The following is a 25,872-nucleotide window of genomic DNA, read 5'->3' on the forward strand; positions in this document are numbered from 1 at the left end:
GGAGCTTCTGTGCCCCAGGGAAAGAAATACCAGAGACAGGCCTGGGGTGGGGGTCCACAAGCTCTTTATTTTTTTTAAAATGGATCTTTACATAGGGGGAAAATTTACACCTTCATGGCAAAATGCAGATAATGCAGAAGCTAATGCAGAAAGCAGTCAGGACAGGAAGAAATCTACAACAGTGTGAAAACTCAAGTTTATTAACAGCAAGAGACTCACGACCACCCCCTCCTCTAGTCTTCTCCCCTGGGCATCTCACTTGATTCGGCCTGGTGGACCAAGAGGGGGCTCCTGAGAGACGTGGCCCCCTCTAGGCTCCAGCTGCAAGATCTGCTCTTCTTGGCAGCCCCTCCGCCCTCCTTCCGGCCGCCATTCTCCCCTCTGGCCCCTCAGTGTGGGGCTTCTCACCTCACTAAACTGACTTTTGGCAGTTTATGCAGACATTAAAATCATCCCTTCCTCTGACAAGGCCTCCAGCCTGAACAACAAGATGCTCGTGAACATTCTGTGACATCACAGCAACTCAGCCAAAAGCTCAAATTTCACTTCAAAGAGATCCCAACATTCCCACCCAGGTATCAATTTAAAGTCAGAAAGAGGAGGTGGGAACACAGCGACCCCTGGGCTACAGGCAGCCCCACTCACTGCAGATTATATGGCACATTAAGCACAGGCGATAAATGGATTTATCTTTTGGGAAAGGGTGCAATATTTCAGTTCATTTCCAATTAATACTAATGGCTCGAATATCAGAACAAGACCTAAATCAACCAAATCCATTGGGGGGGGGGGGGAAGTCCCTCAAGACCCAAGGGACAGAGATGGAAACCAGAAGCTGCTGCCAGAGAGAAGATCAGGGGCCCCACGAACAGGAGCTGGAGGCGGTAGAAGATCCTTGCGTGGGACAGCAGATTCCTCCAGAATCCCTGGAGTGGATCCTCTTCTTAGGCATGGGCAGGAACTGAAAAAGAAGAAAAAGGAGAGTGAAGCCACCACTAAACTGTCAACATGCACAAGAACCAGAGTGGAGGGGACACTCAAAGGCCGTCCAAGCTGGAGTTTCGCTAAGTTGGGGGCCCTCTCAGCCCCCCCCCCCCCAGATCTTGGCCAATAACTTCCTTCCAGTAACTTCTAATAACAGAAGTCCAGTGTGTTGAGTTTCCATTTGAGTTTCCATTCACAACAAGGAAAGGGGAATAAAAATGTTAAGGCTAGTGATTAATGGCAGCTGCATTCCCAGTTGTGAATAAAGTCACGTTGGTCTTAAAGCTACTGCTGGACTCAAATTCTGTTCTGCTCCTTCAAACCAACATGGCTTCCCACTTTATTTTAACTACAGGCAAAGTTAACTTTGTTTTGTTTTTTACAAACTCGATGCTCATTTTCTTCCCGTTTAAAGGCTTAATTTGGCACAAGCTGAAGAAGTGTCAGGAAGGGAGGGCAACATGGTGTAGGCCGAACGTGCTGAATCTCAGGAGCTAAGCAGGGACAGGACTTGGATGGGTGGCCCCCAAGGAAGACCCTGCAGAGGGAAGCGGGGGCAAAGATCCTTCAGATATGTGAGGTCCTGCCAGACCAGCCTGGTTTCCTTCCCTGACCAAGGGACGGGCTTCTTAGATCGTGGAAACCCAATGGATGTTGTTTACCTGGATCTCAGTCAGGCTTTTGACAAGGTTCCCCATTATGTTCTGGTGGCTAAACCAGAGGACTGGATTTTCGGATGCTTAGGCAGAAAGGCAACTGGCTAAAAAGCCGCACCCAAAGAGAGTGGCTGTCAAGGTCTCTCCATCAGAGTGGAGGGAGGTGAGCAGTGGGGGCCGCAGGGCCCAGAACTGGGTCTGGTACTTTTCAACATTTTTATCAGAGATCTGGACGAGGGGGGGGGGACTCCTCATTAAATCTGTGGATGACAACTAATCGGGAGGAGTAGCAAACACCCCAGAGGAGAGGGGCAGAGTTCAGCAAGATGTGAACACAGTGGAAAACTGGGCAAATGACAACAATTCATACAGTTCAACAAGGAGAAGGGCAGATTTCTGCATCTGGGCCACACAAGCGAGAAGCAGCCATGCTGGAGGGAGATACACTTGTGGCCGGCAGAGGGTGAGGACGGGATCCTTCGGTCCTTGTGGACTGGAAGCGGAATAGGAGCAGTAAAGAAGGCAAATGCAGTCTGGGGCTGGATCAAAATCACAAGAAGTCCTCATCCCTATGCTGCATACGGCACGGGTCAGGCCCCACCTGGAGTCCTGGGTGCAGTTCTGGGGGCCTCACTTCAAAAAGGATGTGGGACAAATTGGAGAGGGGGCAGAGGAGAGAGGTGACAGTGATTTGGGGGCAGCCTGGGGACCAAGCCCTAGGAGGAAGGAAAGGTGGAGGAACATGGAGAAGAAGAGATGGAGAGGGGACAGGATGGAAGGTTGTTACTTAGAAGAGGGCAGGGAAAGGATCCTGTTGGTAACGGAGGAGAGGACCCAAATGAGTGGGTTTAAACTACGTGTAGAATGGGCACTGGATAGATATCGGGGGGGGGGGGGGTCGCTCAGTCAGAGTAGTTCAGCAGTGGAAGGGGCTGCCTAAGGTGAGCTCCCTGGCCGCCTTCAAGCAGCAACTGGACAGAGACTTATCCCGGCTGATTTAGGCTCCTCCGGCACCGAGTAGAGGGTGGGACTAGATGGCCTGGATGGCCCCTTCCCACTCTAGATTCTAGGATTAATTGAGGGCCCTTTCCACAGGGGAAGAGGTGGGGAGAGCCCTCCTGAATGTTCATATGAGTAAAATAGTCCTGACTCCTGACCCCTCCCTCAGAGCCAACGGAGGAGGGTCCTCCAGGGGGAAACCGTGGAACTTCCTCCGAGCGAAAAGGCTGGTTTGTGTTGCTTTTTCATGAGTAGGCCGGGCACCACACGCTTCTGCAGGCGGCCCACGACAATCCCACAGGCAGGCATGGCCAAAGACGCCTACAATTCCCATGAGCTCCTGCCAGGCACTGGCTCATGGGAACTGTAGTCCATGGATCTCTGGGGAGCCACCGTTTGGCCACCCCTGCCGTAGGGCCTTCTAGGGGAGAGATGTCACCAGCTAGCCAGGGCCAGGGCTGTGCAGGCAAGGAAGAGGGCTGAGATACCCCCACAGAGTCAGCATCCACAGCTGCCCCCCCCCGACCCCAAAAACACAGACACACTCTTGGTGGAGGTGTCAGATCCCTGGTCACTTCCTGCAAAATCAGGGGTGGGGTGGGGGGGAGTTAGTAACACTGGAGAAGACCCCCAAACACCTCCACTCCCATGTGAATACCCCCACCCACCCCTCGTGCTTGTAAGAGTTAGAGAAGCACACAGTGCAGAAGATCTGAGCCTGAACCCCTCACAAAACATGCCCTCTGGGGCAGAGGAAGGGACCCAAAGAGGTGCAGAGGGGAGGGGAGGGAGGCAGAATGGCAGACCCTCCCCTCAGCAGGCAGGCAGGGGGTCCCCGACGCCTCCAGTTCGGGAAGAGATGGCAGGTGAGGGGGAAGGCAGAGGACTGAGCACCCTGCAGGGCACCTGCCGGACAGAGTTGGCAATGGGCCCCTTCACCCATGATAAATAAGGCCCCTTCAGCCCACCACTGCCAAGTGGATCTTGCCCTTTCACACTCTGAAATCCCGTGGAAAGGGGGACTGGAAGGGGCTGACAGAGCGTTCCTGAGGGCCTCAGCCTTGGTGGATTCCTGTGGGCAAAGGAATGGGCGGAGGGACCCGCAGAAACACCCCTGGAGCGTGTCTGAGCCCTCCAGAACGCCCTCCTTGCTGTCCTTTCTTGAGCCCTTGTCCCCCCCCCCCCCCCCGGCCTCACCCCCTTCCCCTCCACGCCCCCCTTGCCTAGCAGATGGCTGTCCTGCTCCCCAGCCCCCAAACACAACCCCCCAGCCTCCTCCAATCCATGCCTCCCTTCTCCCTCTCTCTCTCTCTATCCCCCTCCAGGCCCTGCTTCCCACCCTTCCCCCAGTCCCCTCCCCTGGTCTCCAGTCCCTTGGCTCCCCCAACCGCCCGGCCCTCCTCTCCACGCGTTTCCGGCCATGGGCCAGCCTGCCTGATCCTCCCTCTTGCTGGGACCCCTGAGAGGCCACTTGGCAGGAAGGAGGGAGAACCTCAAAGGCTTCTCTTCCTGTCTCTGAGGATCCCACCTGGACTTCAGCCGGGCTCCCCAGAGGCTCAGCTGGGCTCAGGGGAGTCTCTCTCTGCCCCCAGGAAGCCCACCCAGCAGGTGCTCCCTTCATCCCCCAGACCCCTTCACAAGGGCGGTGTTGGGGGTGTCTGTCAGCTGATCCTTCAATGGGCCCCGCCCTCATTTCCTCTGGGGAAGGGGCACCACTCACCTGGTGCTTTGTTGTAGCCCTCCCCTTTCCGCTTTCCTGCAGGGAGAGAATCAGGAAGTCAGAGCCGTCTATTCACACCTTGAACAGAGAAGCTATCCTTGGGGTTCTCTGCCCCCTAAACTGGCCCCACCCCACCCCTGGCAGGCACTCCTCCAACCCCCTTGGAACCAACTACCCAAAGCTTCCCCCCCCCCCCCGGGGCCCCTTGTGATGAGAGAGAATGGGGGAAATCCTCCCCCCCCCAGAATGAGAGCAGAGGAGCCATGACTAGACACCCCCCCAAACACACCCCAGGGACAAGATCCAGCTCTGTGCAAGGGAGAAGGGGGGGGGCGGCAGACATGCCCAGGTGCTGAAGGGAAGAATGAGAAATGCACTTACACAAGAGGAATCCCACTCAAGTCAGTGGGGCTCCATTCATTCCTGGGGGCTGCCTCTGGTGGGGGGACTAGAGGACCTTCAGGCCACAAGACAGGGTCCCAGGCGGGGGGGGGGACTGGAGGCTTGGACCCCCCCCCTTCCTCTCCCCTCTGCCTGAGGACCTCGAGGCCTGCAAACTGCCCCACGTGTGACAGGTCAGGGGGGAGATGCTGGGGCCAGAATATTGTCGGAGAAGCCCCCTGGGGGGGGTCCACCCTCGAGAGGGAAAGGTGAGCTGGAAGGACTTCAAAATCGACTCCCAAAGAAATACTCTGTCAAAAAATACTGTCTTCAAACTGCCATTCTGTGGGGAGGGGCTGTGGGGGACCACCAGCTACGGGGGCAACATCTGGCCCACCCCCAAGGCCCCCCCCTCGAAAGGTCCCCCACAGGGACGCCACACACAGACAGACAGACGGACAGACAGACAGACAGACAGACAGACAGACAGAGGCACCGCCCAGCCCAGGTCCCCCCCCCCCGTTTACTTACTCATGTAGCAGGCGACCCCGACCCCCACCAGGAGGAGAGCAGCCAGGACCCCGAAGATGCCCAGAATGAGCCCCAGATTCGAAGCTGAGGATGAAGGAGGGGGGGGGGGAGTCAGGGTTATGCTGCCTGTCAGGCTGCTGCCCCTGAGGACTCTGGGAGGGATTTCCCAGCCCAACCATCTCCGGTTGCTGCAGGTGGCAGGACTTGCCCCGTGGACTTTCCCTGTGCCACCTGCCCCCAGAGCTCCTGCCCCCAGCCCTCCACAGAAGCCCCCCCGGAGCCAGCTAATGGTTGGCACCCCCAATGAAAGCTGAGAGACCCAGTGAGAGATGCTGCTCTGAACTGTGTCCTTGAGTGTCTGTGGGGGGCTTTGACAGAGTTCCCCCCTTCCTCAGCCATACTCCTTCGGGACTTTGCAAGCCCCCCCAGGGGACAAGCCCCCCCCCCCCCAGTCTCCCACCTGGCTCCTCCCAGGCCAAGTCCAGGGGCTCCGGCAGGCTGTCGTGCTCCACGTGGCACCGGTAGAGGTCCCTCTCCTGGGGGTCCACCTCGATGCTGACCCAGGTGTGGTAGGTCCCGTCCGAGTTGGGGACGACACCCCCCGAAAAGGTCTCCGGCTTCCGATCCTGCCCGTCCTTCATCCAGGTGACCTCGATCTCCTTGGGGTAGAAGCCATGAAGTTGGCAGAGGAGGGTCTCCCGATGATCCTCCGCCTTGCGTGCCACCCTCGCGTCCGGGGCCTCTGTGGAATGGGCATGGCACCCTTTGTTAATAATCCTGCATCTCCCCAGACGACAGATTGGAGACTGGCCTTGAAGGGGCCCCATGTGGTCCTCCAGCCCCACCCGACTGGAGGCCCCCACCTGCTGCACCTCCCAGAGATGAGACAATCCACACAAGGGGGTTCTCCAGCCTAGACTTCCTCCTGTCACCATTTCTGACATCAACAATCAGCACTCTTCAATATCTTCTCGGGGGTGGGGGGTGGGAGAGTTTATCCCTCCGAAATCACAGATCCAGACTTTCGTGGTACAAATAAAATGTGGTGCAAGAACAAAGACCCAAAGCATTTTTAAAAAGGAATAATCTGAAATGAACTTCAGACCCACAGATTGACCCCACATCCACTGAGTGCTCCCCCTCGGGGGGGGGGGGAAGAGACAAAATTCAGGCCCAGCCCTTTGTGGCTCTTTCACAGCAGAGACCCGTGAGTCCCAGGCACAAATCCCCATGGATCTTCACAACAGTTCCACAAAGACCCACAAAACCGACTGCCAGATTCCCCACCAAATGCAGAGCAACAAGCACGGATCCAGCACTTGGATATTACCCCACCGGCACAAAACAAGGATGCCAGCCACAGACCCTCCGGAATTCAGGTGGCTTTTACACTCAGACATTGAAGAACCAGAAAGTCCTTCAGAGAAGAAGAGCTGGTTTTGTAAATCCTATTTCCTCTACCTGGTTCTCCAGATCAGAGGCTGCCGTTCTTGACTACTTGAGTACCATGCGGCTCAATCAGAGGTGGCCAAATTGGAGCTCTCCGTGGCTAGTTGCAGGGCCTCATGGTAACTGTAGTCCATGGATGAAACACAGTTTGGCCACCCCTGTATCAACAGACCAGCCTCGCTCCAAACTCTTTCCCCATTGCAGACGGCTCTTTCCCTTTCAGCACCGTTCCGCAGGGCCTGCCACATGGAGCTCTTCTGCCAGGCATTTGGCCGAGGTCGACCGGACCACCCCCATCTCCTGGGCCCCCCAGATCCCCTCCCCTGACCTGAATCCGGAACCGACCCACCCTTGGGGTACGGTTATATGTTTAGTGTTGCTTCCACCAGTTATGGAAAGTTAGGAAACCACTGTGAGATGTTAGTACTTTTCTTTTTTTGACAACTCCTGAAGTACACGGTAATGTTTGCCTCTCTTCTAGGTAAACCACCCTAAGCCACAGGGGAGGGAGGCATATAATATAAATAAATAAAATAAATAAATTGGCAGGAGGAGGAATTATTCTGTCAGGTGACTGTAATAGTTTTATGCGTAGCAGGGATGGACAGGTTGATCAAGACAGGAAAAACTGCCAACTTCCCCCCTTTTGGGGGCAGGGGGGGAATGCTGAAAAGGATTTTGATAGGGTCAAACATTTAGACAAATTTGGTTTTGGAAGGAACTTTAAGGAATGAGCAAGAAAAATTTCTACCCTACAATAAAGATAAATGAAACTATTTCACAGCCACAGGAGCTGTGGAACATTTCCTGGGAGCCATTAGCCCCCTCAATTAACCTAATTATTAGAGATTTCTCCTAGTATCAAGGGCACTGGGCCAGGAAAAAATTCTTACAAGGTTAGTTTCTCTGCTAACAACCCAACATCTATTTTTAACCCATCCCAAAAAATCAGCTACCAAATTAATATTTATTTATTTATTTATTTAATTTCTCATATTTATATACTGCCCTCCCCTTTGGCTCAGGGCAGTTTACACAGAATGTAAGAGAATGTCAAGGGCAGACAGACTAACAACTGGCTTCTGGATTAATAGAAAGCTTTATTGATAGCAGATCAGCACCCCTCAACGATCATAGTCGATTCTGTTCAATACAAGTCAAACAGGCACTTTTACACTCTCCCTTTCCCGCACAAAGTTGCCCAGTCCCCAGGGAGTGAGGGCCCCCCTCCCACAGGTGCCAGCCTGGGCGCCTCTCCAAGCGATAGCCAGGCCATCTCGGCCTTGGGTGTTAGAAGCAGTTCCTCTCCTATAGAGAACAGAGTTGCACAAATATGCACAGAGTCTAAATCAGGGCTTAGCAAAGCAGACGGCTCAGGGTTATACAAAAGTTCTCAAAACAGCACACAGGAGACCAAGATGGAGTCACAGAGGTCAAAAACAAATCATGGCCGGAGTCAGAGCAACAGATCCTGGCAGAGAACATGGAATAGCATGTTTTTCATGCAGCCGTAAAAAGTCAGCAGAAGATGACTAACACCTACTGACCCAGAGAGCTGAGATCAGAATAATTCCCTGTATTTCCTATATGGATAATCTAATTTATCATTTAGCAGTTTTATGGTCTAAGCTATTTTATATAACTGTATATTATGAGCAGATCTACATTTAAACATTCTTACAAAGAAATCTAGCAAAGTAGCTGGATATAAAGACTGAAGCAGTGCTTACTAATATGGATGTCATCTCAGAAATGGATTAGGAACAACAAGATTATTTAAAAATTAGCTATTTAGGAATTAAATTAAGCAAAACCAAGAAAGACTTACCAGGTAACGATTTTAAAGTAACAATTGCAATAATAAATTCAGTTCTAGGTTGATGAAACACTGTAAAGATGGCACTGCAGTTTATGGGAAATGGGGCAGTAAGAAACCTAGAATAAGTATCAGAGAATGCCAAGAGGGCGGACTGGGAATTCCACTGGGCCCCCCTGCACAAGGACAGCCCTCCCTGGGCACCAACATCCGGAAATTGGATCTGGAATTAAAATCAGAATAACCCCAGCCACACTGAAGAATAACATCACTTGATTTTTATCGTTTCAGGTTTTAATGTGGTATTAATGCTGAATGTTGTTTTATTGCTCTTCATAAATTAACTGTTGTTTTATTGAAATATTGTAAATTGCCCTGAGCCAGCTATGCTAAGAAGGGTGGTCAATAAATCACATAAAATCAATCAATCAATCAATAGCTTATTGGAGATTTGGGACAGTTGTTAGGAAAACTTTGTCACTTGACATCACTGTGACCACGGTGAGAGGTCGGGATAACTACAAAATGTTAAATGTGACTCATTGTCAGGTTGGGAATCTTATAGAATTGGTGCATATATGAAGAAAGAGGGCAGAGGGGGCTGAAATATTGAGCAGCTCTATAAGCCCTACGCATCTGACATGCAGCTTTGTCAGGGGGATCTAATTAAATAAGTAAGATTCAAATATATTGCACACCATCGTGAGCCATTTCTGAGGGCAATAAAATCAGAGTCCAGGAGCACCTTTCAGACCACCAAAGAGTGCAAGCACCCTTCCTCAGACTCAGAGCTCGTGGCTGGTCTTAAAGGTGCCTGATTGGACTCTGGTTTGGTTTTGTTGTGCTGCTTCAGAGCAACACGGCGACCCACTTGGATCTATCCATATGGGAAGGCAGAATACACATTATGTAAATAAAGAATAAAAATATTTAAGACAATTTTAAAAGTGGAGACAACACAGGACATCGTCACTGAGCGTGTGCAGTGTGATTTGTAATAAGTTGGTGTTATTGAGAGAACCAAAGCAAGATTAACATGTACTATTTATCACATTTTTATAATGAATCTGAAAGGTCAGTGAAGTGGTTAATGTTGCTTTTCTCAGGAAGACCAGCTGATCAGGAAGGGCAACCTGTGGAGCTGCCCGTGTTCTCTGAGTTTTTAAAACTGTGCCCTCAATATTTTTATTTATTTAATTTGAATGCTGCCCTCCCCCATGGCTCTGTGAAAATATCCAGTGTTTTAACCATTTTTAACATTATGTCTTACATATATTGTGTTTTGCATGACTTCATTAGGAAGCTTTGTGTGAACTGCGTAGGGGATTTCAGAGCTGCTAAATATTCCCTCTGTGCCACTTCTTAAAAGCATTTCCTTCGTCCTGCCCAGTTCTCCTCCAGCAGGACATGCGGGGCACCGGGGGGGGGGGGGGGGCCTGCCCGGGGCAAGCGGGGTTGAACTCCTGGAAGGGTTGAGCTCCTCGGGAGTAAGGGGAATGAGGGGGAGATGCGCAGCACGGGAGCAGGAGCCCCTCCGGGATTCGCCCCACTTTCCGGGGGGGGGGGAGAGGCCCGCCCCCCCCGGGAGCTCTGGGGGGAAGGGAGGGAGACCCCCCTCCCTCCGGGCGTGCTCACCTGTCCTCTGCAGGGCCTCCTTCCCGTAGTCCAGGTACCTCCGCAGCCACTCCACGCAGATCTCCTCCAGGTAGGCGGCCTGGCGCTCGGCCTCGTGGGTCTCCGCCTCCCAGCGGCGCTTGGTCTCCTGGGCTTGGGGCACGCGGGCCGTCCAGACGCGGTTCTCCCGGTCGAGGGCGAGGAAGTCCTCCCCGTCGTAGGCGAACTGCAGGTGCCCCCGGAGGAGCCGCCCGTCCGGCCCCACCTCGCAGCCGTACATCACCTGCCACGTGTGGAGCCCTGCCAGAGATATTGGGGGGTCAGGGGGGGGCCGGCCGCACTCCCCTCCCCCCCCCGGGCAAAAGGCGGCTGCCGGGCAAGGAGGCGCCACCCCCCGGCCCCGCCCCTTTTCCCGGCTGCAGCCCTCGGGGGGAGGGGGCGCCTTGCACGGGGGGGTCTCGCGAGGGGAAACGGGGGGGAGAAAGGCTGAAGCCCCCCCCCTGCGGCCAGGCTCGCCCAGGCAGAAGCAGCTGCAGCTGCAGCAACACCCCCCCCCCCCGGCCCCAGGAATCCCCGGCAGGCGCAGGCAGAACCCGGGCAGGCTGGATGGGGCGGAGAGCCCCGCCGCTTATGGGGCCTCGGTGGTCTCAGATCAGGCAAGCCCTCTGCGGAGGAAACTCCCTGAAAAGCAGCGGGGAGAAGGCACCTGAAGGCGGGCAGCCGCGCCCCTCGGACCGGAGGGCCTGGAAATGGTCACTGCCTTGTCTGCACCTGCAGCTTCCTCCCTTGCCCTGACTCCCTCAAGGAGGACACAAATTCCCCCCCCTCCCTCTGAGAGGGCAACAATCAAGGTCCCCAAGGCTGCAGGCCCATTGCGGCCCCTTTCCTGCCAGGCGAGGTCTCCGGGGGCACGAGCCAGAGAAGGCCCAGGCCAGCCCCAGAAAGGCTGCAGGGTGAGTCTGCAGTGACCAGACGGCGCCTTGACATTCCCAGGAGGGCCCCAAAGATGCCTCCTGGGCTGTTAAACCCGCAAAAGGGCTTCAAGGGTGGCAGGCAGGGAAGCCCCACTCGTACCCCGGTCTCCTCCAGAGGGGGAGTGCCCAATTCTGTGTGCGCCCTCAGCTAGGCCGGGCCCCTGTGCACCATGCATGCAGTGCGTAGAAGCCATTACACACACTTTCCCCCATTGTCCAATTTATTTCTCGATCCGAGCTTAACTCGCTGCTGTGTAAAAGAGAACTGCACTCGGATGAACGTAAGATTCGGTTTCTTTTGACATCCCAGAACCCTGATATAGTTGAACCAGTTGTAAAGTTTTTATGTCTTGCCATGAGAGATCGTGAACATTTTATGTCCTACTCTAAAGCATGATCTTTGCCTTTGTTTTCACTAGCAGTGGATCCTTTTGCACTTTCCCTCCTTATATTGTACTTTTAAATGCTATCAAAGGCTCGTGGTGGTGGTTGTGTCCCTTCAAAATTTCTAAAAACCTCCCATCTCTCTGCAAGGCAGGAAGCAAAGTTCCTAGAAATAGAAATAGTTCTTCTTGGAAACAGAAATATCCTAATAACTATGATGATTTTATTCATAGACATTGGAACTGCCAACCAAGAACACTTTTGAGGAGACATTTATTTCTGAATTCATTTTATTCCATATTTCTTTCCATATCTGGCCAGGTTTCTGCAACTTACTCAATCACCGTTTGGAAAAGGGCCTCTGGTGGCAGGGGGGACACGTCTGGCCAGAGAAAGGTAAAGAGAAATTTCTCTTCCTGCTGGATTTCTTTTGTATTTCTAAAGACCGATTCTTTCATGAAAATAACAGCCATGGCTGGGCACCACTGCCTACATCTATTAGGCGAGCCAGGCATTCTCAAAATCACGACGAATCTTTTTGGAGTGACTGTCCCTAAGAATCCTGTGAGTGCACGGATGTGTTTTAATAATCAAATTAATTTACAAAGTTGTCTGGGTCTGTAGGTCAAATAAAAGAGGGAGCTAAAATTCTCATCCTTCCCTCTCTTCTCCTGCGCTGGACAGAGCCCCGCTCCTGATACGGACCTAGCACAGCCACGTCACTCGCGGGGGGCTGAGGGGACCTCCGTAGACCAAGTTCAAAACAGAGGGGTGGGCAGCCCAGTCCACAGTGCATCATGTGCAGCTCTTGAGGAACGCTAAAATTACCTGTCACAAGTTTTCAGTGCTGTCTAGCGTTATTTTCTCCCACTTCAGAAAGGAAAAGGAGGTACTTGTGTTGCCTTTAACCTTATCAGGGATTATCCCAATCAACATTTTCTCCATGCAAAACTTTCAATTTCTTCCTTTCTTGTAAACTGCCATGAGTCAGCCTTGCCTGAGAGTGACAGTTAATACATCTAATCTAATAATAATAAATAGAACATTTCAACCCTGCCAGAGACATCTGTTCCTTTCTCTAATCAAATGTAGCCTTTGAACGGGACACAAAATGAACATAAAGAAATTGTTAAACTTGGGATACTCTCCAGAGGTCCAGACAAACACTATGCTAAATTAGATCACAATCTGTTTAGGACACTGGAAAGTTTTCTAGTTCATATTTTCCCAGGAAACCCACCCGAATCGTTCTGCTAAACATTATGGTGCATGTGGAACTGGAAACAGGGCCTGGAAAAGCAAAACTAATTGTCCTCTCTGGAGAAGCCACACGGATTGTCTCGGTACACGAAAACTCTGCTTGCCTTCTTTTCTATGTTCTGAGACAACTGTTAAGCATCCCTTGCCGTGGGACAGGTGTGACCCTCCGTTCCGAACCGGGCCTCCCTCCCCTTGAGGCCAGGGATGGCCAGCAGCGTTCAGACTGTGCATCCCACCTGAGCAGCTGGGGCTACCGGGCACTCCCAAAGGAGGACTCTTACAGGTCAAGGTGGACCGAAGACTGCCTTGGAGGAACTGCTGGCTCTTGTCCTTAACCAGGACCCTGCCCAGGCCCTGGGATTTCAGGCTCTGCCTTTAGAGCACGCTGTACTCATCCCTCCCGATTGTTTGAACCCACCTCCCAAACCTCTTCCCTCCTACACCTATCCTGTGCAGGGAGGGCGTTCATTCTGGCCAGACAAAATGCTCCCCCCCTCCTCAGAAGCTACGAGGGCAGGTTCGTGCATTTACCCCACTCAAAACACATCTGCCCTCTGGTAAGAGGACGGCACAAGCCCTTCCGGAGTGTCCTTTGCAGACGCTTGTGAGGAGGCCTGGCATTTCGCCCTGAGCGCAAGGCTTCTCGGACATCTCTTCCTACGACTCGGTTACCTTCTTACTTTCTGGCAGGGATCCAAAAAGAACTCTAGCAAAAATATTTATTCCTTTTGTCTATTTAGCAATAAGGGATTAAGAACACCGATCCACCGCTCAGGAGGGGTGCAGCGCAGAGCTCTCCCTGGAGAGAAAGTGAAGGCGGCCTTATTTTGAATATGGGTGGGCAGGTAAGTGCTCTGAAGGTGTCCCCTTTACGAATCCTGGCAAGAAAGGAACACGAGTGGGGCTGCCCCCGTGTCTCTGGGCGGGCTGTTTTTTACGTCGTTGTGGATAGCAGGGGGAGGGCTCCATCTTATGTGAGCCACCCTGCGGGATCCTCACAAACGGGCTGGTTTTCTTTCAGCATCTGGCAGGCTCCAAAGCTTGCACTGTTTGCTGTCTATGGGGTTGGTCTTAATAAAAGGAGCAGGTGGCTTTCGCTCCGGGGCTTTGCAACCGGTCTATCAGGCTCTTTGTGTTCCATGTATTTAGGTTTGCCTTTTAATTTAAAATCTCAAACCCCCAAACTTCTAAGAGAGGCCCTGCCAGTTCCCTCGCTGCCTGTGCGTTCACTGGACAGGATTCCAGAGGGCAGGAGATGCTCCCACCTGTCCCAAGAGCCATCAGCGGGTGACCTTCGCCCGGCCAGCGGAGCTCCCTGGGGGTCCCCAGTCAGTGAGAGGCCCTGGCTGGATCTAGACCAAGAGTTCTCAGCACGTCCGTCCTCAGGCCACTGTCAGCTGGGTGTGGAACTGAAAGGGGGTCCCACATGGCCCTTTACAGGGCCCCAGAAGACCCCCCCCACACACACCTCTTAAGTCCTACAAAGTAAATGCCAAAAGTGGTGATGCCATCTCTGACTCCTGGGCCGGGGTCTGAAGAACCCTGGGCCAAATCCATGCAACAGAAAGAGCCGTGTGAGAGAGGAAAGCCAGAGGAGGGGATGAGGACACGCCTGAGACACTGGCGGGCTCCCCAGCCGAAATGTGTGCCCCCCTTCCCTCGGCCCTGCTGAGATGCGGGTGGCTTAGAGAAGCCAGGTGGGGAGAGCACCTTCCTGAGGTGAATCTTCTTCCTCAGGAGCACCCCGTTCTTCCTCCTGCCTGCCCCCCCCCCCTCCAGCATCCCCAAAATTTGCAATCTGAGTTTGTGTGTCTGCCAGACTTCCCCTGCTTGGCCAAGCTAGAGAAATAATTTGACCTGACTTGAATTCTTTGGCATTTGTGTGCACAATGTTCCTTTAGAGTAGGACACCTTTGCCAGCACCGGGATTTCTAGAAACCTTGGGTTTAATTTGGGCCAGTTTCCCTGGAAGGGGGAGGGGAGGGGGTGCTCCTTCTCCTAGCAAACATGGATTGTTAGTCAATGAATGTCACCAAGTCAGTCCGAGTTCTTCTGGGGGAGGGGACGTGTTCTGCGGAGGCAGCTGACATCCACCGTGTCCCCATACCAAAGTTTTAATGTGTTGTTCTTGTTAAAAGGCCAAGAGTGTTTTTTGCCCACTAGCTAACAAATAGCACCTTGAGCCCACAGAGAGGCAAAAGATGAAGCGACAGGGCTTTCTGCTGGGTTTTTAAACAAAATAACGCTGCACCAATAAATGCCAGTTGCTGTGATTTCACGTGTGGTGGGGCCAGGGCTTAGCATGGGATCACCAAGACCTATATAGATGAACCGGGATGGTCCCCCTTTATGGAAAGTGACCCTCTGCTGCCACCTAGTGGTGGGAGGAGTTCTGCTACTTCAGACCACCCTGCCTGCCCACTTGAATCGACCATGGGATGCGAGTCGTGTTAATCGTGAATATTTTTTTTATTTCAGGTTCCCTCCCGATGGCAAAGGGCCCTCACACACAGCTGGGCTACCATGATCTGTTCTGCCTTGGGGCTGCCCTTGAAGAACCCTGGAAACTGCAGCGGATTCAGAACGTGGCGAGGCCGTTCTCGTCAGGAGCCGGAGGAGGAGAAAAATGCCTCCTGGCCTCTCCCAGAAGTGCCACTTTGGCCGCTAGTTTAGTTCCGAGTCCAGTTCCCGGTGCGCTTTCCGACCCTCCAAGCCTTTCACGGCCCACCTCTCTAAAGAGGGGTCTCCTCCCCTATATCCCCACGCACAGGTCACACTCCTCCACACTGCAACCTGCTACCCCACTGCAGGTTCCCCGCCTGACGCCCACCCCAGCCGGGCCTTCTCCATTATAGCCCCCCAAGAGGGAAGGGGGCTCCCAGGGGGGTGAGGGGCTGGCCATCAGGAGGAATTCACAGGAGATGCCCCCAAAGCCACCTCTCCACTGTGCTTTGTGAGCTGCCTTGAGGCACAAAGGAAAGAAAGAAGGTTTTGTAAGAAGAAAATTATCTTTGCAGAAACTTCTGGGCTGCAGATGCCCTTAGGCCAGGGGTCAGGCCCCAAGCAAAGGGGGCCAGGTGATGACATCGAGGGAGGAAGGAGGGGTCCTCAGGCGGAAATGGTCTAAACATTCCCAGACTGCCCGGAGATCTGACAAAGGAGCTCTGCCTCTGGGAAGCCCCCACCCCCAAAATCCCCATGGGGCCCCTGGACGTGACTCCAGCCGCCCAGAGCTCAGGGCCAGGGAGCAAGGGACACGCTCCGGGAAGCCCAGACCCGCTCCTGAGAGAGGTCCCCTGAGAACTGTGGTGCAACGACCATTACGTCACCAGGGGTGGGTGGGGGTCCCTTGCTTGACTCCCACCCCCTGCAGTGTCAGTTCTTCCCTCTTTACGGCTGAGGCAGCAGAGAGGCCCAGGGGCTGCGGGGACCCAGCCATTGTGATCCAGGACCTCTCACGCTGTGTAGCCCATTGTGGGGCGGGGTGGGAGGGGGCTCTGGAGAAACCAGTTCCTCACTCTCCCATGGACACTGGCCCGGTTACCTTGCACCAGTCCCACACTCTCAGCTTCACCTACCTTACAGGGTCGTTGTGGGATAAAACGGAGGCTGGGAGTAGGAGGGTAGCCCAAACTGAGCCTTCCAACGCAGGCGCCTTCATTCTGGCTCGCTCCTGGGAGGTGTCTGGTTTTTGTCCCTCTGAGAGGGAAGGGGACGGCCGACAGGGAGCTCTCTCTGGGCCTCTCTCCCCGCCTCTGAGCCAGCCTCCCCTCGAGGGGTGCAGTCGGGCTCTCAGGGTAAGGTGACCAGATTGTCCCACTTTTGGAGGGACATCTGGGGGCACCTGGCAAATTGTACTTATGTTGAAATTTAAATATATATATATTACAATACTATTTTTGCGTTCTCTGCGTTCTCTGCAACTTTTTGTTGCTCCATATAGACCAAATTTTTAATCAAGACCCCCCCCCCCAGTCAATGGTGTCCCGCCTTACCAATGTTGAAATCTGGTCACCCTATCTCAGGGGGCCTTTCTGGGCCAACCTCTGGGATGCCAGCCCTCTGTGCCAGCCTGAGCAGGGCTCTTCCCTCCTGCCTCCGGGGCGGCTGCACACGCCCGGCTATTCCCTGCTTCACTTGGGCTTTTGCTCTGGCCAGAGCCCTTCCTCCTGGGGGGCCTCCTCCACAGGGACCCCCTCCATCAGCAGCACACTGTCCTGGGGGAGGGGGCATCTCCCAACCCCATCTTTCCTTCCGCTCCCCCCAAGTGTGGGAGTGCAGGTAGTGGGGGGGGGGTCCTTTCCCACTGAAAGGGGTCTGTCCTCTGACCAGGAAGAGGCATCTCCCTCTGTGTGATTTCAGGCCAAAGTCTGCTTCAGAGAAAGGAGCAGGGGGGGGGGGAATCCATGAGGGGAGGTCAGAGAGCCCCACACGTGTCCCCTGCCCCCCCCCCAGTCATGGATATAAAAGGCCCTTTGAGGGTCTCTGCTGGGCAGCTGTGGTGGCTGGGCCTGCAATTTTGGCAGAGAAAGTGGCCCCAAATGCTACTGCCAGGAGTGAGATGGAGGAAGCAGATTGGGACCGTAAAGGACTCCAGAGGGGCAAAGTCCTGTTGCTGGGGGGGAGACGGGGGGGGAGGGGGGAGCGTCATCTAGGCTCTCCTGTCTTTAAGAGGAGGAGGCGCTGAAGAGAGGGGCTTGTGGTGTGCCCAATGCAGCTCCCTTTAAGAGCGACAACCCTGCAGAGCGGGCTGGGGGGGCCTGAACTTTGGTTGGCCCAGCACCCCTGCTGCAGACGAGTGGAGTGGGGCATATGGATCCGGGGGGGGGGGGGAGCAGAGAAATGCCCCCGGGTGGTCAGAAGGGAGCCACTGAGCCCTGAGCATTCTTGGGGAAAGTATTCTCCCTTGCCCTTCGGCCCTCGATACCTCTTTTTGGGTCCGATTGTTCATCCTTGGATATGGCCTCATTCAGGGCCAAGGCCCCAAGGCATACAGTGGGCGTCCTCACTCTTGAAAAACCGTTCTGACTGGGCGGACACATTCAGAGGTTCAGCCTCTTCCTCCTCAGAGAGGAAGGCTAAGTCGTCCTTGAACCTAAGAGATTCTATATCCTCATCAGAGGAAGGTTCATGCCTATTTTGTGAGTGGGTGGGCAGGAAGGGATGGGCCATGTTTGTCTCGTGTGGCCCTTCCTTGTATACCCAGGAAATTGCTAATCGTCACTGTGAGATGACGGGTGAATTTCCTCCAGGCCAGGCTGGATTCTGGAGATTTTTGGTGGAGGATCACTTATCCATGAAATTGGGGTCACCATGGGTGGGCAGGTAGTTGTGAGTTCTTGCATTGTGCAGGGGGTTGGACTAGATGACCCTGGAGGTCCCTTCCCACTCTAGGATTCTATGATTCTATTTGGACTGACCCTCACTCTCTTCTGAGCAGCTTTAGTGGGCCAATTCTGGCTGCCCTCCCTATGGTCTCGGGGGGGGGGGGGGGCTTCTGGAATTTCTCCTATCTGCTCTCTCATGGCAGCGTCCAGTCGTGAGGAAGGGAACCGAGAGAACTCCCTGCTGCATGATCCGGGGAGGGTGGGGGGGGGGGAGTCACCTATTGGCTTCGACAAAGTAGACTATTTCTCAAAATGGCCGCCGACAGGAAGAGTTGGGGAAGATGGCCGATCAGGAGCCTGCGAAACAGCCGGGCCCGAACTATGCGGCTTTCTTGCGGGCAGTGCTTCCACACGCTTGTTGCCCCTTGCGGCCCTGGCGGCTACAGGAGCCCAAAATGGACCTCTGCCAGCCGCGCCCACAGAGTTGGGTGGCACCACGGGGGGTGGAGGATCGTCGTCCGAGGAGAAACCCTCCGAATGAACTCCTTTTGCAGCGTTAACAATGCAAGAAACGAAGGCTCCGCTAAGCAGACGGCGAAAGGGCCTGGACCAGGCTTCCAACAGTAAAGAAACATCTAAGTTTTAAACTTTAGGAGCAGCGGCTCCATCAAGGGCACATGCTAATTGCCAAACAGTAAAAGATTTTAAGCTTTAACTTTAATACTTAACAAACAATTGCAGCAATTTAAAAGCAAGAACTGTTACCAAATCAGCTATATCCAACTTGAACTCTTTAACTCTAACGATAAGAATTAACCAACCATTAATAATTGGGGCTGGAGACTGGCCAGACCTGCTACCCCCGGGACGGGCAGGCGGAGGGCTGGCGCAGGGTCCCTCCCACCACGCAGGGCCGGAAGCCGAGGACCAGTCCTGCCTCCCAGTCAAAGTGGCGGGAAACACCCACCGAGGGGTCCTCCTGGATGCCGAGGGAGACGTGTGTGAGCACCCGGAGGCCCACCCCCTCCGTGAAACTTTGCTGCTCTTAACGGTGGTGCCCCTGCTGGGCTCTGGCCGGGTCCTGCTGCGTCAGACCAACATGGCCATGGCTGCCCACTTGAATAAGACAAGGACAGCCCTGCGCTCCCCCCTCCCCCTGCGTCTGCTCTCGCTGGGGAGGGGGCTGCTTCTCCCTCCTCCCCCCCCCCGGCCCTCCTGAGGTGTGCCCCTCCCTTCTCTGGGCCTGGGGAGGGGGGTGCTGAGGCAGGCCCCTCCCCCACTCACCTGTGCTGTTCTCCTGGTGGAAGCGATGCCTCAGCGTCTGCAGGTCCACTCTGAACCCAGACTCAGAGTTCTGAGATAGCTGGGTATTCCTTTCCCAGTACTGGGGGTCCTCCTTCCCGGCCTTCTCCATCCAGGGGACCTGGGGCACATTCCTCCTCACGTTGCTGTCATACTTCACAAAGGTCTGGTCATCCACGTAGCCCACAATGCTGAACTGGGGCAGCCCCTGGCCGGGCTCAGACAGGGCCGTGTAGAAGTAGCGGAGGGAGTGGGGGGAGGAGGAGGAGGAGGAGCCTGTGGGGGGGGAGACAAAGAAAAGGGGGGCAGAGTCAAGGGGGCTGCTATTGACAGAGCCCCCCCCCAGACCCTCACCCTCCGTCCAGAGACCCAGCCCAAGTGGGGATGGGGGGGGGCTACGAAAGAGGAGCCAAACAGGGCCAGGGACCCAGAGGAATGGGGAGAGCGGAGCCGGGAGAGAGGTCAGAGCGCAAAGAGCAGTGGGGGAACAACCAAGGAAGAGGGCCAGAGGCAGCCTAGGGGTGCCAACACCTCCAGGGGGGACCTGGACATCCCCCCCCCCCGAAGCACCACTCCTCTCTCTCTAGACTTCAGAGATCAGCTTCCCTGGAGAAAAAGGCTCCTGGGGGGGGGGGTCAGAGTCTGGGGCATGATGCCCCCCTGAGCTCCCCCCTCCCCAGGCTCCACCCCCAGCCCCCCTGGAATTGCCTGAAAACATAACAAGCTGGTATCAGAATGAATTCTTCCTTACGCAAAACCTGCCTGCTTCACTAAGTTACGAGCCCTGAGTTGAGTTTTAAATCTCTCTAAGAAAGCTCTCAAAGGGGGGAGGAGGGGGGATGTCGTCAGAACACGAAAACCCCCTTAAGGGTGTGTCAAGGCAGCATTGAGTGGCCTGCCATGGACACAGACCCCCCCCAAAAAAAAATGAGCAGGGAGGGGCATATTTGAGGGCTGCAGGAGGTAACTCTCAACATAATAATTATTTATTATTATGAGGGGGAGGATTGTTAATATTACTATCCCCATTTATAGTCCACCTTTGGGAGGGGCTAGACTCGCAGGGGTGGCATGTGCTGGCAGGGGCTCATGGGAACTGTAGTCCATGGACCTCCGGAGAGCCAGTTTGGCCCCCCCTGGGCTAGAGTCAGGTGTTCCCAACCAGGGTTTCTTGACGGCCCTGAAAGGGTTTCCTGAATGGCTGGGAGTGACTTCATTCTGTAATCTATTTTTAATGTTAAACATTTATCAGGTGACAATACCATATATGGTCATGGCCAAAAATGACCAGTGATGGGCCTGGAGGGGGTGGGGAGGGGAGGGGCCCTGGATGGGCATGGCCACAGCTCTAATTCCCAACCATCGTCTGGCCCCTTCTGGTGCTTCTTGAAGCCTGAAGGTGGTTTCAGGGGTTTCTCAATGGTATAAAAGCTGAGCAAGGCTGGGCAGGAGGCAGGCTACAGGAGGGCGTGAATGTAGGAGGAACCAAGCAGGGAACCAGCTGGGCCCAAATACCTCCCAAAGGCAACACAACAACCACAAGAACGGCCTCCTGGACAATTCCGTTTTGCAAAATGAAAGCAGCATTCCCTAAAAGCCTGTGAGAGGCCGCCCCACAAAAGGCCGCCCCACAGAAGGGGGGTGGAGGGACAGCTGCTGGCTTCAGGCGTCCCGCAGGGCTGCCAGGGTCCCTGGTTGGAAGTCAACAGGGCAGCATTTGTGCTCGACTGTCTGAGTCTCTTCTAACTAATTAGAAAGGGGAGGGGGTCCCCGAACTCTCTGCCAGCACCTTGGGAATCCTGACACAGCGGGGGGGGGGGGGGGCTGGTGTTGAAACCATCCAGGAACCCTTCCGGTTTCTAGTGAAGGTTGTGCTCGATGTGCAGAGCTGTGGCAGAGGAGGAACACGGCCAGGTGGGAAGGGGGCAGGAAATGGGGAGAGACCACGGGGGCTGCCAGGCACGGGGGGGGGGGGAGGAGCAGCAGGAGTGGTGTAAACTCCCCCACAAGGCGAACCATTTAGTGGACCCCCACTGCCCTGAGAGGTTGCCCTTAGGTCCAGGAAGGACTTCTCCTTCCTCATCCTTCTCCCCACCCGGCTGCTTCCCTGCAGTTGCCAGGGTCTGCCTTCGCCATGTGGGCGGCCCACCCGGCCCACCTCCTTCCCATCCTGCTATTTTCCAGTCCCGGCAGAATCCAAAGCCTCATTGGGGTGGGTCTCCTCATAACACCTCTGCAGTGACCAGACCACCCCGTGGGAAGCCCTGCGGAGACGTCCGAGGTCTGCTGTCCTTTCAGAAGTATCTATTTTTCCTTCTACCCCCCCCTTCTGACTACTTGCTGGGGTGGGGGGGCTTCTGCAGCAGGAGGCCAAAATAAGATCTCCCCTTAATTTGATGAAATGACTGACAGATTTAAATAAGTGAAAATATAAAAATCTAGGGGGGGAATGGGATTTTAGCTGCATTATGGATTAATATATAGTGGGGTGGCCAAACTGCAGCTCTCCGGATGTCCATGGACTACAATTACCATGAGCATGTGCAGGCAGGGCCTCGTGGCAATTGTAGTCCATGGACCTCTGGAGAGCTGCAGTTTGGCCACCCCTGGCGTAGTGGATATTAGCTTGATTTATAAGCATTACAGAAGTCTTTCTTATTCCCATCTTTCCTTCTTTTCTTACTTTTTTCTTTTGTTTTCATTTTAAAATTTTCAATGAAATATTATTGTAAGAAACCCCTTCTGCAGCAAGTTTCTGACACATAAACGCCACCCCTCTGCCCATATTGTTATCAAGTGCCGTTTAAAAAGGAAGAAGTGAATGTGGGGTTTCTCCCAAGGAGGCACAAAGCGGATGCAGTCCTATATACACCCCTCGATTTTCCATTGTTTGTGGCTTATCCGATCCTCTGTGATCTCCCCCCACAGGAACAGCGGCCCTTTGAGCACGATCAGCTACAAACAGAACGAGGCCGGAAACCACTTCTGACACCACCACAGCTGGGGAGATCCTTTCATCCTTCCATTCCATCTGCCATTTTTTGTCTCTTACCTCTCACCCTAAGGCCGCACCTTCTGAAGCCCCCCCAAGCCCGCGTCCTGCAGAGGATGTTGGCTAAGAGCCCCATAGATCAGGGTCCGAAGCACCCCCACCCCACCACCCATTCACAACGACCTCTGTGAACCGCCCACTGTCTTTTGGGAGTTGGTCCAAATAAAAGACTTTGTGGGCAGGACCACAGAAACCACATAAGGGGTTCCTGGATCAACAGGAGGAAATGGGGGGGGGGTTCCCCCTTCCCACAGCCCTCCAAGCTCTGCTCCCCACCGCTGGCAGTAAGGTTTGGATTCCACAACAAAGACAGGCAGATGGTCTGAGTCTTAAGAACACGAAAGGGACCAGTCTTGCCCAGGAGAGGCAAATAAAACGGAGCCTGAAATCCTAAACACCCCTGTGAGGGAGGGAGCCCCATGGAGCTCAAGGGCTTTCTCCCGAGGAGACCTGGTGAGAAGACTGCACCGTTTTACCAGCAGACACTGCTGCCCCTTAGAAGCCACCTCCAGAGGTTTGAGGGACCCTCTGCAAGAAGAGCAGCAGGACTCTGAAGAGGCAGCACAGAAAAAGAATGAAACTGGGGACACGTCTCTATTTATGGTTCTCCCGTTTTCCCCATCACAACAGCCCTGCGTGGTAGGCAGGCTCAACAAAGTGCAAGTGGCTGGTCGAAGTCCGCCCTGTGTGATTCATGACAGAGTAGGAGGCTGGAAACTGGGCCTCCCTGGTCTGAGAAGTCCAGCCCTCTCGCTCACCACAACACCCACCACACTGGCCAGGAGCCCTCTGGCTCAGGGGAACACAACTCATGGTCCATTGAATTCCTCCGGGCCTGAACAGAGACCAGGGTTTCCTCACCCACCCGCACACAGGGGTTAACCCCAAAAGTCCTGCGGTTGTGACTGTGCTTCCCCTGTGCCCTTGGCAGGCAGACATCTCCGGTTCTCTGACACGAGGCCAAATCCGGATTCCCTGCGCTCACGCCTAACTGCACCGAGGATCTCACCAGGGTGGCCGGGGAAGGGGTCTGGACGCCGCCACGAAGGGCACAAGGTCTCCTCCGCGGCCACGGAGCCTCCTCGACCCCCAGCCCGCTGGCCCTGGCCGCTTCTGGGGCAGGGGGTTCCACGGGCCAGGCGAGCCTCGGCCGAGGGGGGGGGCAGCCCTTCCCAATTGGGGGGCTTCCAGACAGGGAGGGAAGTGGCCGCCCGCATCTCAAGCAGCTTCCAGCGAGCTCCCCCCGCCCCCCACCCCCCACCACCACCGATCGGGAGAAGCGCCAGGCGCCGACTCTTTCGTACTCCTCCGCAGCAAAATCCTGCGCCGAAGACCTCCGTCACACTTGGGGGGGGAGGACAACATTGGAGGCGCCCCCTCCCCTCCCTTCCCCTTCCCCCTTCGGCCGGGTCCCCGCCCCAGAGCGCCTCCAAACCGGACTGCGGAAGCGAAGGGCGTCCAGCTGGGGGACAGGAGGGACGGGAGGAGCCCCCCCCCGCCCCGGGGCTGAGCCCTGGGAACTTCATCGCAGAGCGACCCTCCCTCCTTTGCACAGGAGCCCGGTGCAAATCCTGCCCTCTCCCCCCCCCCCCCACACACACACACACTCCCCGCAACACGCGCGAGCTTCGGACCCCGGAGAGACTCACCGCAGCGCCCCACCGCCGCCACCAGCAGCAGCAGCAGCGTGCACGGGAGGGAGCGCATCCTGATCCTTCTGCGCCGGCCGGACTCGCAGCGCACTTTCTGCCGAGCCCGGCGGGGAGGGGCGCGGGGCAAGAGCCGCGATTGGCCGAGGGGGGAACTTCCTTCCAATCCCAAAAAGGCGCTCCGGGAGCGTCACCAGTCGCCGGGCAGACCCGTCGCCGCAGCCAGGGAAGGGAAAGCGAAAGTGGCCGCCCGGGAGTTCCCCTCCCCCCCCCCGGCGCGGGAATGTGCTGCGGGGAGGGGGGCAGGTCTCTCTATGGGGAGGGGCTGCTGGCGGGGAGGAAGAGGGGCCTTTGCGAAACTCCCGCCCGGCCCGGGGGGCGCTGGCTGGCTGGGTGCCTCCGGGGAAGGGTCGCCCAAAGCCCTGCTGGTGCTCGGGGAAGATGGGGGGTGGGTGGGCTTTTCTCTTCCGCGGCATTCCTTCCCTGGGGTTGCCCCTCCCCCCTCCTGGCCGTGTCCGGGGCCCCTCCGCCCTCTTTCCCTGGGGCTGCGTCGAGACCCCTTCAGCGTCTCCAGATACCCCCCCCCCGCCCCCCGGAGGGATTCCCATCTCTGGACGCTTCTCCCCCAGAGGATCTCCCTTCATTCCCACAGGCCCTGCCTGACCCGCTGTAAACCACCCCGGCAGGCTGGGCTCGGCTGTGGAACAGCAAATATATAAATAAAATAAATCCCCCTCCCCCCTATATACCGCCCTCCCCTCAATCTGTGTCCTCCTCAATCAAATGAGCATTTCCAGCAATATAGATCCCACCCTGTTTGAATTCTCCCATTCCTGTCTCTGCACCACAATATCCCCCCCCCCCAGTCATTATCCCACCGCTGGAGCCAACCCCTGGATCACTTGGTCCCTCTCGGAGACCTGCCAAGGCCCCTCCTGGCCCTCCTGGCCTCCCTCCGCCTCCCCTGCATATTTTGGCTGCCCTGAGGGCTGTTGCCTCAGATGTCTTCATTTAGCCCCCCTTTGGCAGGAAGGCGGCTGGGTCAGCAGGTGGGGGAGGCTCTGGGGGTGTCTGGGGGAAAGGGGCATAAAGGCGGCATTGAGGAGGCTGGTGGACAGAGCCAGCCCTCCTCCTGTCTCTGCGGAGCCTTAAACGGGCCCAGCCAAAGAAGGCTTCTTTTCCTCACTCGCCACCCCGGCCGAGGCCTTCCCCCCAAAGGAACCTGCTTTTCCTGGACAAACTCCGGTTGATTCAAGATACCCAAATAGGGCCAGAAGCCCCTGAGGGGATCCAGTGTGCATCCCCCCCCCCCGGGTGGATTTGGCCCCGGGTTTCTCACACCCAGACCTAAAGCTTCACCCCTTCCCCAACTGTGCAGGGAGTTCCCCGAGGCCCAAAAGAGGAGCCCCTATCTCATGTCTCCCCCCCCCCCCCCCCGGTGGCCTTTGCCCGGTTCTGGCGCCGGAAACCCCAACGGATCTAGGCTGGAAAGTCCCACAGGGAGCTGGCTCCTCTCCAGGGGCGACTCTCTAGTTGCTTCCCTACAAGAAAATCGGCCGTCCCTGCAACAAGCGAGCTTTGCGCAGGCCCACCGGCTCAGTAAAAAAAAAGTGTTCCGGATTTAAATCCAGTTTCAGCCATTTCACGGAACGCGGAGACCGGAGTCAACCTTCCGTCTTCTGCAGCAGCCAAGTGTCAGAGTCCAGCTGTGGCAGGGAGCCCCGGGGCTCAGGAAAGATCCTGCCCGGCCCCACATGCTGTTTGCCCCCCATCA

General features: G+C 55.4%; 1 protein-coding gene and 1 long non-coding RNA gene across 2 annotated transcripts; one reads left to right on the plus strand and one right to left on the minus strand.

The window, feature by feature from the left end:
* Window positions 1-47: 47 nt before the first annotated feature.
* Window positions 48-24,247, minus strand: LOC143834092 (class I histocompatibility antigen, F10 alpha chain-like). The gene is made up of 7 exons (XM_077330682.1): window positions 24,099-24,247; window positions 19,380-19,673; window positions 10,172-10,450; window positions 5,732-6,013; window positions 5,272-5,355; window positions 4,360-4,395; window positions 48-961 (listed from the first exon to the last, which is right to left on the minus strand). The coding sequence occupies exons 1-7, from the start codon at window positions 24,154-24,156 to the stop codon at window positions 945-947; spliced, it is 1,050 nt and encodes a 349-aa protein (XP_077186797.1). The 5' UTR covers window positions 24,157-24,247; the 3' UTR covers window positions 48-944.
* On the plus strand, window positions 10,450-16,653 carry LOC143834190 (uncharacterized). Its single transcript, XR_013229746.1, has 4 exons — window positions 10,450-11,103; window positions 11,830-11,904; window positions 13,509-13,613; window positions 15,247-16,653. It is a non-coding gene; the product is annotated as an uncharacterized LOC143834190 (long non-coding RNA).
* Window positions 24,248-25,872: the final 1,625 nt, after the last annotated feature.

Source organism: Paroedura picta, chromosome 3 (assembly GCF_049243985.1).
Source record: "Paroedura picta isolate Pp20150507F chromosome 3, Ppicta_v3.0, whole genome shotgun sequence".
Taxonomy (NCBI): Eukaryota; Metazoa; Chordata; class Lepidosauria; order Squamata; family Gekkonidae; genus Paroedura; species Paroedura picta.